The 12211-nt window shown below is 41.1% G+C and overlaps 1 protein-coding gene across 1 annotated transcript in view; it reads left to right on the top strand.

Moving 5' to 3' along the window:
* Window positions 1-12211, top strand: part of LOC150082532 (uncharacterized) — a 510090-nt gene that overhangs the window by 445541 nt on the left and 52338 nt on the right. The window contains exon 7 of the mRNA XM_090377831.1: window positions 5278-5516. Within this exon, the coding sequence (XP_090233957.1) occupies window positions 5278-5516 (239 nt within the window). The remainder of the gene's footprint in view (window positions 1-5277; window positions 5517-12211) is intronic.

Genomic DNA, 12211 nt, shown 5'->3' with positions numbered 1-12211 from the left:
CAAGAAAACATTCCCCACACCATAACACTGTCCCGACCATATTGCACAGTAGTCGTCAGACATGACGGGTCAACTGATTCAAGTTATTTTCGCCAAATTCTTAGCCTTCCATCAACATGATGCACCAGGAATTTCGACTCGTCAGACCAAGCAACTGTTTTCCAATCCTCGATAGTCCAGTGCTGGTGTTGCTGTGCCCACTGGAGGCGTGCTCTCTTGTTCTTCATTGATAACAAAGGTACGCGATGTGGCCGTCGGTTGTTGTAGCTCATTCGCGAAAAAGTGCAACTGGTGGTCCGTTGCGATATTTTGTTATGTGCACCAAGGTTGTATTCTGACATGATGTGCGACATTGTGACCCGTCTGTTTGCTTGCACAATTCTAGCCATCCTCCTCTGACCTCTCTTATCAACAAGCGATTTTCTTCCAGAGGAGTGCCGTTTCAGAGATGCTTTGTCCAGCCGTCTTGCACCTACTTCCATGCCTCCTTCGAAGTCATTTGGATCACTCCTTTTCCCCATTCTTGCTACGGTTTGTACGCTTAACTGATACTAGAAAGGTTGTTCTGCTACATTTATATCCACAACTGTGGTCATGTGACTTGCAACTTGTGGGACAAACCATTTGTGTGCACAGCACGGGTGTACCTAATAAAGTGGCAGCACAGTGTGTATTAAGAAATGGAAATTGGTGAAATAATGAGCACTTCAACCTGAGAGCGTAATCCCCCTTTATCTTATAGAATCGCAAATTATTCTTAGATGTTTCATGTTACTTCCTGTACCACTTCTTCAGTGAAAGACAGCAGAATTGCTAAATTATGATGACTTCATTTACATAGAGTTGTTAATTAGATTACACTTTACTTACTTCTTAAGTTTGTGTTATTATGCTTCCTAAGCGACATTAGCAACTGATCCTGAATAGTGGCTCGTTGCGCTACATAATGACGTATTCCAGATAGTGGCTCATTGCGCTACTTACTGCATCGTTCCAGATTGTGGCTTATTAGTGATTGTTCCCAGTTTGTTGAATCTAGATGATTTATGCTATGCTCATTTATGCTCATTAGGCTACCTCAAATCTGAAACAAATACAAATCTAAACAACCCCATACCGTTACCTAGGGCAAACTGACTGACTCGAAGGCACATTACTGTGCTGATGGGTAGGATGGAAATACAGGGCCAATGGCTTCAGACCCAGTGACCTAAGTGGACTCCGATTGGATCCACTCCATACAACAGAACTCCCACTAGATGCAGGACCAAACATCATTGACAAATGATTCGACCTGACGAAAAGAAATTCACTTGACAGGATTCCTCGTATGGACAAAATCCCACCTGAATTTCCCTAGCCAAACTTCAACTGGATGGCGACTAAACATCACCGACAACCTGACTCGATACTATTTCACCGGACGGGATTCCTCTCATGGACAAACTTCAAACTCAGTTCCCTTACCAAATCCCAACTGCTGAAATTCATCAGTTCCACTGTCTGGAATGTGAACTTGGCTCCAAACCAACCGTGTCTGACACATGACTGGTACAACTACACCTCTTGGACGGAACCTAGTTGTCCCAGGATTGGACATGTAGATGTCAAGGACGGGATGCGGTCCCTGGAATGACTACTAGCCTGATAAAGCAGCTCCACGCTGCATATATGCCTCATTGGCAATATGGGCCGACGTCCTTGCACGGTCCCCTTTTACTCCAAGTTTCCCGGCGTGGGGGGAGGAGGGGCACTGACTACCTGGGGTCGTCTTCTCTATCGTCCCCATTTTTCTGTCTTTCCTCCAGTCTTCAGTCTCCCTCCCCCTACTCTGTCTGTACACTTTAATTACATTCATCTAGATGCAATAAAATTTTTTATTGCAATCTTTAAAGGAAAGGGTGATGTGCAGGAATGTGGGAACTACAGAGGAATAAATTTAATGTCTCATTCGATGAAGATCTGGGAATGAATTGTGGAAGGAAGGTTAAGGCAGGAGACGGAAATAGGAGAGGAACAGTTTGGTTTCATGCCAGGAAGAGGAGGAACAGTTTGGTTTCATGCCAGGAAGAGGAGCAACAGATGCGGTCTTTGCTTTAAGGCAGGTGATGGAAAGATACAGGGAGATGCAAGTAGAGTTGCACATGGTGTTTATAGACCTGGAAAAAATCATATGATAGAGTGCCCAGACAAGAGGTATGGAGATGTATGAGAGAGAAGAGTACATCGGAAAAGTACGTAAGGCTTGTGAAGGATATGTACGAGGGAGCGGTGACTCAGGTTAATAGCAGTGTAGGTATGACTGAGGGGTTCTCTGTAGAAGTTGGACTGCACTAGGGATCAGCTCTCAGCCCATATCTGTTTGATCTTGTAATGGACGTGTTGGTGAGAGAAGTGACGAGTAGAGCACAGTGGAGTATGCTGTTCGCGGATGATATTGTGCTGTGCGAATCATCCCAAGGAAAGGCAGAGAAGAAATTGGAGGAATGGAGGAAAGCGTTGGAAGACAGAGGCATGAGGATAAGTAGAACAAAGATAGAATATATGGTACTGAATGGAGAAGTTGAGAGTTCTATAAAACTGCAGGAGGAAAAGCTACCATCTGTTTCGAAATTTAACTATCTGGGATCGAACATTGAGAGGGATGGAGGATTGAGTGCAGAAATAGCACGGAGTGCAATGTGGATGGCTGAACTGGAGAAAGATGAGTGGGGTGCTGTGTGATAAGAAAGTTAATTGTAGAACGAAGGGAAGAGTTTATAAAACTGTGGTTAGACCCGCATTGATGTGCGGTGCTGAGACACGGGCGATTACAAGGGCCCAGAAGAAGAAGATGGAAGTGGCGGAGATGAGGGTGCTAAGATGGATGTGTGGTGTGACGAGGAAGGACAGGTTAAGAAATGACTACATTAGAGGTACGGTTAAGGTGGGCCTCTGAGTAAAAAAATACAGGAATCTAGGTTGAGGTGGCTTGGTCACGTGGAACGAAGAAGTGAGGAGTATGTAGGGAAGAGGTGTGAAAAGCTGGAGGTGATAGGGAAGAGGGGGAGACCTAAGCTGAGATGGAAGGACAGGGTGGCAGAGGATGGAGGAGAGAGAGGAAGCCCTGGTTAGAAAGAAATGGAGGAGGAGAATTAAGGAAGGAAATGCTGACCCCATATGAACGTGGGAAAAAGGCGAGGACAAAGAAGAAGAAGAAGATGCAATAAAAATGTTCTCTTTCTCTGAATTTAGGAACCTCTAAAATTCGCTTGAGTTCTGCAATGTGTCTGCGCGAGTGGAACAGTGGTTATAATCACCGTTCTCCCCACACCGAGTGGATAATGCCCTGGTCCCAATTTCCGCCAATGACGAGAGGAACTTTTATGAACTTTTTCGGCTCTTTGTCGGTCTTAGACGTGGATATCAAGGTCTTTCCTCCATAAACTACTTTTGTTTTTCGTCCAGCAAAACAGGAAATCAACCAGAGTACACACATCCATATCATCTCATTTACCCATATATACGTGGGTAGATCAGGTGATAAAGGAACCTGGGGTAGATCCCATCAACCCCAGGTGCCTTTCTTATGCTTAACTTCAACAATTTCTCCTCCACTTTGCTCTCAGTTATTACAAAATCATTTTACTCCGTGATAGAGTTTGATAAACATCTGGTCCTCTCCTTCTTGAATAACTCCTCATGTGTGAATGTAGATGCAAAATACTCATTTAGTTCGGCAGCTATGTTAGAATGATCATCTACAGTCAAACCATTGATATCAAGTGGACCAATCTGATTCATTCTCTTCCTTTTAGAGTTTATATAAGTATAGACGTCTTTGCTGTTTTTCTTTGCATCCTTTGACAAAGATTTTTCATAACCTGCCTTCGCTTGCCTAACCTCCTTTGTGACTTGATTACAGATTAGCTTGTATCTACCATCGGCTTCTGTGTCGCCTGTCAATTTATGTGCATCCCATGCATTTTTCTTCTCTGCCACGAGTCTCATTAGTTCAGCTGACATCCGTTTGGGCCTGAATCTAGAGCAGTATTTCTTAGTTGGAACAAAAAGCCTAGTAGGTTCCAAAATTACTTCCTTGAATGCTTCCCATTTAGAAATTGCTGTTGGTAACATGACAGTTGATCCCACTGTATAGAACCTAAAAATATCTCTGAGACCACTGTAGTCGCCTTTACGAAATCAAAAACCTTTCCCTTTACTCCTGATAGTAGTTACATCTTTAAGTAAATCCCAATCAGTACACTGTGATCACTGCCTCATAGTGGTTCCTTAATCAGATCAAGAGTGTTACTCCCTCTTGTTGAATCTCTAACGTGCTGCTGTAGAAAACAGTCATCCAATAAATCCACAAAAGCCTTGCTATAGTGCGAGTGGTCAATTCACAAGTTCCAGTTTATATATCTCGGAAGTTAAAATCCCCCATTATAAAACACTCTGATTTACTGGCCCACTCTCTTTCTCTGTATAATCGTTCATTGTACTCATCAGAGTCATTAGGTCTATAACAAACTTCTACCCTCATTTTTGCTTTCCCAGTACTTATATCACACCAAACTGACTCAACATTGCACTGTCCATCTATGTCAGCTGGATGCACTTCCTTAGATTTTATGTGTTTCTTAACTAACAGCATAATCCCTCCTCCCTTCCTATCCTCTCTATCCTTTCTGTACACATTGTAGCCCCCAAATTCCAATTCTGCATCCCTTATATCTGAGTGGCACCACGTCTCTGATATCCCAACAATATCCGCCTTGGATTTCTTAACCTAATTTCAAATTCACTTCAAATTCATCAAAATTGTTTTCTTTATATAGTAATACTCCTAGCATTGCTGTACATGAAAGTATACATGCACATGTTCTTACTCTTAGTTACTCTAACACAGCCCATGTAAACAGCAAGTGGACCATAGAACACACAAATTTACAGATTTACAGACATTATATGCGGCGCAATACGGTCTAAGTGGCTGATGTACCTAAAACCCAATAACGACCAACCAATCAAGGTTCAATGAACTATAAAAACAAGGGTGTTAGAGTACTTTTTAGAAGATAGTATATACATCTTCCAACACAGATAATCTTCTAACAGATCATGTAATTAATCTATGGTAATTATACCAATACTTTTAATATAGTGTATATTCCTATTCGTGTATTAATCTTCATGAGAAATACTAATCTTTGTATTGATATTGAATATACTCATTTAACATATCTGCCTCAATGACATGTAATTTTGAATCAAAATTTTCCTCTCCTCTTTTAGTGTTTGGAAGCAGATAATCATGCACAAGAAGACTGCAGTATGCCAGGTGAAGAAGAAACAGGAGAAGAAGTTTGTGATACTGATTTGCCATCCAAACCACTGCCCTATACCACTTTTGAATTAAACGATACATCTGTATCTCGCCGTTCGGATTCTGGAGAGGGCAATGCTCAGTGTTCTCCAGAAGCCCAACCTCCGACCATTACTTTAAATTCAAGTTCTTCACCAGGCCGCTTAAGGTAAGCAGAAATATAAGACTTATACGTAGATATTTTTATAAGTAATTTATAGAGAGAGAAAGTATCCTGCTCGACAAAATTAACACAACAAAATGTTATTCATGAATATTTTATTTTGAACAGTGTCTCCGAAGGCAAACATTTGATGTAATAGGCATCCAGGCATGCAAATTCGGAGTATCCGATAGAAATCAATCTATCACCTTGCAGAGCCACACGTTATGCAAATTATTCATGCCTATAAAAACACGGGATACGACCCCATCACTTCATTCACGTTTTTTAGTTTGCTCGGTGGGATAGCCACATCTCCAGTACTCAAGATGGCAAGTCATCGTCGTTTAGATGATTCGTTGAAATGGTGGGCAATTGGACGACTTCAAGCCCGGCAGTCGCAGGCGGAGGTGGCACGTTAGCTTAATGTGTCTCGGTACTATGGAAGCAGTTTCAGGAGACAGGAACCATTAAAAGAAGAGCTGGCCAAGGTCGCTCGAGAGCTACGTCAACCAGAACAGACCGCTATCTGGCTTTAACAGCAAGATGGAACCCTACGATGTCCTGTCATCAACTGTCTCTTGACGTTGCTACGACCACAGGTGAAAACGTTTCCAACCAGACTGTGTTAAGAAGGCTCAATTCAAGTGGATTCTACGCAAGATAGCCAGTGGCTTGCATCCTGTTAACCAATTTTTAGAAGGGATTAAGGGGTTACTCTGGAATTTCTTTCCAGAATAAACAACTACATGTTTAAATAAGCTATGGCTTTTTTTTATTTATTTCTCTGAAGCCTTTGACTCCCTTTGGTGGGAGAGCTTCAGGGTTGCTCAGTGCTCCTTACAACTCTACAACTTAACCAGCATTTCTCTCTCCACCGTTTTCTCCAAGTCATTTCTGTTACTCAGCAACATCCTCGCTCTGTCTGCCTCACGAGTATGCCCACTAGGTTCAGTGCTTGGTCCACTCGTCCAGGATTTGGTTCTAGATGAGTGGCTTCTTTGTACCAACGCTTCTAAAAACATATACGTATACCGTTGATCTATCGCTTCTTCTGCTTAAGGGCAACCTTAACATTTTCAGGCCTTCGACTGTTAAACTTTTTGATCCCTTTCTCTCCGTGGTTGACTCCTATAAATTTTTGAGCATTATTCTACGCAAGATAGAATAATGGAAACATGTATTGCACCTTCATGATAAAATAGTCAAGTATACTTGACTATTTTGTGCACTTTTGTGCAAAGTGGTGTTTATTTCGATTTGTATCTATGGCGCTGGCGCATGATTTTGGTATACTTAGAAGGTTGCTGTCCATAGAGAAACTCTCCTCTGTCCAAAGACGTATGCTCTTAATGATGAGTCATTCCTGTCTTGCTGTCTCGACAACTACACTAATGAATCTGGGGAAGGGCTGGCATCGAATTGAATATGCCATAAAACTTATAAGATGTAGGGACTCAAACTGACATGTATTGAGGGATTCCTTGAAATCCGACTGCTGCAGCTGGTCTGCGTGGGTAGCACAGTGGTATCGTCACTGTCCTCCCCACACCGGGTGGAAACGGCCTGGTTTCGAATCCCGTCGGTGACGCGAGGAACTTTAATGGGCTTTTTTCACTACGTGGCTCAGTTAGTCGGTCTCAGGCGTAGATAGCAAGGTTTTTCCCCCAGAAACTGCAGTTTTTCGTCCAGCAAACAGACAAATCGACCATAGAACTCAAGCAATTAACAGACATAAGACACAGCACGGCAGATGAATTTAATTATTCGGGTGACCTAAATATAATAGTTTGGTTTTGGTTTTGCTGCAGTGGTTGGAATTGAGTTTATTGCAGCAATCACCTGTTGTTTTGATAATTTTATAGTTGTCAGTGGTCAAGGATGGCATCAAACTTTTAGACAGTGCTGCTCTACTTGGGCGCCATTGGTGAATCATCCGATGAGGAAATCAAATCAGATCGATCTGCAGCAGGAAATTTGATGGGGTATTTTTTGTGTGTGGAGTTTTATCAGTGTTTACGGGCTTGTCCAGGTTCGATTTAATCGTTTGGATTTGAGGCGGTTAAATTCTGTGCTGGCTTTGAAATAATACACTGTTCTGTCTGCAAGACTTTACATCGCAAGAATGTTTCGCAAGCTGAGCCGCTGTTGGTTGAGATAAAAGCCCCTCTTTGAGTTGAGGCTTCCACTCCTTGGAGCGAGCGGTGATTGGCTAAAAGGGCGACAGCCAATAAATATCACAAGATGATATAGTTTTAAGTGGCCCAAAAAAAGCATGTACAACTGTACCTCCTCGCTTTGCTCACTGTAGGCTATGACAGATATGATCATTGCTAATTTTGGCCGATCGTTATCTCTCTCTCTCTCTGATGATATTTGTCATTCACTGTAGAAAGGACTTCCTTCTGTTTTTTGGACGAAAACACCCGAGTTTCCGGAAGGAAACAACCATGATACCCTCGCCTGAGACTGACTAACTTAGCGAGGTTGTGGAAAAGACCCATAAAAATTCCTCACATCATCGACGGGACTCAAACTCAGGTCTTGTTCCATCCGGTGTAGGGAGGACGGCGATTTTACCAACTCTGCTACCATGAAGGCATACCTTCTGTAATACTCGAGAACAAATAATTTACATTGCTACCGCTTTGTTTAATGGAAGCTTCAGGTAGCCATAAAGCATTTTTATCTTCCAGAGAAAATCTCTGGCCTCTTCCCATGTCGTGCATCATTCAATAATAATTTAATAATTAATATTTAATTATTAAATTGTGTTCTGTTTTGTGATAAATGTAGTTGGCTAAACGGCTGAATTACCATCTATGAGTATTGTGATCTAAAGTAAAATAAAAAGATTAATAAAATTATTATGTGAGACAGCATGGAAATTTAACAGTTGCCTTCCTTGTTGGTAACGTTAGATAGCACCGCCATGGGCAGTGTGTCGAATAAGCAATTTTATTTTTTAAAAAATGTTCGTGAATGCCATATTCTTTTGCAAGAAAATTTTTATCCTTCATTCTTAATCTTCAGCGTGCGTGGCATGACATCACAAAATGTATATTAAAAATAAAGAGGATTTAAATACAGAATATATTTCGTTAAGGTTTAAAGTAAAATATTTGAGTGGCAGCACAGTCTGCAGACGACAAACGAAGACCAATTTTGTTTTATTTTCATAAAAGGGAAAATATGCGTGTCATTCAAATACTTTTGGCATTTCTTGCATTTAAATGCAAGAAGATATGACTTCCGTGCAGATGGACAGAGATAATGGACAGAAAGAGTGCTCCGTTTAAATGGAATTTTCTACGTTCATGACGAGGATAATCTTCCATTAAGAATAATATAGCTATAGCACTCCTTTTATTTATTTATTTTTTCTTCTAATTTTTCTAGTTCATGGCATCTACCATTTGTGGTTACAAAGGCAACAAATATAACCTGGAAAGTAAAAACTTGAGTCGCAATACTTTAAATAAAAAGTTGATATAAATGGAAGGTTTAAAAAAATTGAATGTAGAACCAAACATTTAAATGACTACCGGGAATGTGGATATTTTAGCGAAATGATTCCACGTGCCCATTAAAAATAAAGCATGAAAATGTAGAAACTTTTTCTGTATCTCTACGGTAGATTTGTTTCGATTTTCCAAGATAATGAACGGTAGGAAGGAAGAATGAATAATGAAAATTCTTGCCTGTGAAAACAGCAGTTATAGCATGTTTTCAAAAAAAAAAAAAAAATCTACAGCGGGTTTATGGCTTAAGATTCTGTGTTTACAGTCTAATGCACTTTTTATTAAAAATGAAAAATTCGTAACTTTTTCCTGAATAGTCCATAAATAGAAAGTTCATCCATCTTTGCAGTAATATATATCCCCCCCCCTTTATTTTGTTGCCCTCGTAGGTAGTACAGTGGGTAGGATTGCCGTCTTCCCCATACTGGGTGGAAAAGATCTGAGTTCTAGTCCTGTCGATGACTGAGGGAATTTTTATAGGCCTTTTTCACAACTTGGCTGAGTTAGTCGGTCTCAGACGAGGGTAACATGGTTTTTTCTCCCGGTTTTTCGTCCAGCGAACAGAAATTCGACCACAGAACACACTAGTTTACAGACAATATACACAGAGCAATATGGTCTTAGTCGCTGATGTTTCTAAAACCCTACTACAACAACCCTTTCTTTGCAGAGTATCGTTCCTTGGATGATGCAGCTATTGCTGAAGTTAGTAAAAAAATTTGCCCTATATATATATCTATATATATACACACACACACTGTGCTGCCACTTTATTAGGTATACCGCTGGTGTGCACACAAATGCTTTGTCCCACAACGTTGCAAGTCACATGACGACAGTTGTGGATATAAATGCAGCAGCAGAACAACCTTTCTTGTATCAGTTACGCGTACAAATCATAGAAAGAATGGGGAAAAGGAGTGATCTAACGGACTTCGAACGTGGCATGATAGTAGGTGCAAGGCGTGCTGGACAAAGCACCTCTGAAACGGCAGTTTTCCTGAACTTTTCACGCACCACAGTTTCAAGGGTGTATCGAGAATGGTGCAACGAACAGAAAACATCCTCTCAACGGCACTCCTGTAGAAGAAAATCGCTTGTTGATGACAGAGTTCAGAGGAGGATGGCTAGAATTGTGCAAGCAAACAGACGGGCCAAAATGTCGCATATCACGTCAGAATACAACCTTGGTGGGCAGAACAAAATATCGCAACGGACCACTAGTCGCACTTTGTCGCGAATGGGCTGCAACAGCTGACAGCCACATCGCGTACCTTTGTTATCAGGAAGAACAAGAGAGCACGCCCCCTATGGGCACAGCAACACCAGCACTGGACTATCGAGGATTTGGAAAACAGTTGCCTGGTCTGAGGAGTCGAGGTTCCTGGTGCATCATGTTGATGGAACGCTCAGAATTTGGCGAAAACAACATGAATCCATGGATCCGTAATGTCTAACGACTACTGTGCAAGGTCCTGCGGGCAATGTTATGATGTGGGGAATGTTTTATTGGCATACGTTGGGTCCATAGATTCACGTCTGAATGCCACATCTTACCTAAACATCGTTGCTAACCAAGTGCATCCGTTCATGTTGACAGTTTATTCTCAGTCAGATGGTAACTTCCAGCAGGATAATGCTCCGGTGCACAAAGCCCGAATCACTATGGAATGGTTCCAGGCACATGATAATGACTTTTCTTTGCTGCAGTGGCCCGCGAATCTCAATTGTATTGAACATCTTTGGGATGAGCTGGAAAGGGCTGTTTGCTGCAGGCCTACACCTCCATCGAATCTCAAGGAACTGCGTGATACACTCATGTCTGCATGGTTACTTCATTCCTGCACAACGTTTTCAGCATCTTGATCAAGCCATGCCTAGACGAATTCAGGCTGTTTTGAAGGCTAAAGGAGACTCAACACGCTACTAGGTAGTTGTACCTAATAAAGTGGCAGCATAGTATATATAAGAGCTGGTATATTAGGAAACAGAGGTAATTGTTTATTTTTTGGATGTAACGAAAAACCTCTTTTGATGAATGAATCAAATTCAAATTCTACGAATAATTCTTATTCTTTGAATATGATTTGAGGCTAAGTTTCTTTGTTTTTTTTTTTTTTTACCATCAGATAGAGTGTTTCCGCTTAATGCTTGAACCATTAGCATCAATTCATTTTCCAAAGTCGCTCGACTGTGGAGTTTGATGCAGCTGCACACATTTCTGTGAGAATTTTGTTGATAACAGTGGTAATTGTGTGCTTTAAATTATTGATATCACGAATTTTTTTTTTTTTTTTTTTTGTGTTTTTTTTTTTTCATATACTCTATCCTTGATCATACTCCACAGCCAAAAGTCTCATTGAGTAAAATAGGGTGACCTTAACGGCCAATTCAGAGGCGCAGCATGATTAATCCAGTGATGTCCAGGTTGGCACACAAGTGTGGGGGAAAAAGGTTGGGGGACTGCCCCCCTCTTGAAAGTATCCGTGCACTAAGATAAGGAAGATTAGGAAGATTAATACAAGCCTGTTTCCAGGGGTATACCTCAATTCACTGCGAGACAATGCGTTTGGTTTGCACAACCAAGTACATTCGTTGTATGCAACAATTTGGTACATGACAGTTCGGTGTACGCGACAATTTGATGTATGCGCGACAATTCGGTGTATCACACAGAAATCAATTTTTATTGTGGTAGAGTTTTAGGAGCATCAGCGACTAAGGCGGTATTGCTCTATATACTGTCTGTAAATTGCGTGTGTTTTGTGGTAGATTTTCTGTTTGCTGGAAGAAAAAGCCATGCTACCCTCGCCTGAGACCGACTAACTCAGCCATCTTATGAAAAAGGCCCATAAAAAATTCCTCACGTCATCGACAGGTCTCGAACTCAGATCTTTTCCATCCGGTGTGGGGGAGGACAGTGATTCTAATCAATAAAGTAAAAGTTTAGGAAAAAAGACAAATTTTGGAGACTTAGAAATGGAGGAATACAGAAATAGCCTAAAAGAAAAATACTGTTAATCTTAATTGTTTTTTTTTTCTTTCTTCTAGTTTGTGTTAATAAATTTCTTCCTCGGCCTTCTCAACCTGTGACCACCCAGTCCTAGCTATTTGGAAAAAAAAAATTAATTAAAGTATTTCTTTACATCTTGACTCCATATTAAGAGCATTTCAGGTAGC

The sequence above is a fragment of the Mastigoproctus giganteus genome, chromosome 7, assembly GCF_048544385.1.
Source record: "Mastigoproctus giganteus isolate SK-2022 chromosome 7, ASM4854438v1, whole genome shotgun sequence".
Lineage (NCBI taxonomy): Eukaryota > Metazoa > Arthropoda > Arachnida > Uropygi > Thelyphonidae > Mastigoproctus > Mastigoproctus giganteus.
The sequence above is the reverse complement of the archived record's forward strand: the minus strand, read 5'-3'. Positions and strand labels throughout refer to the sequence as shown.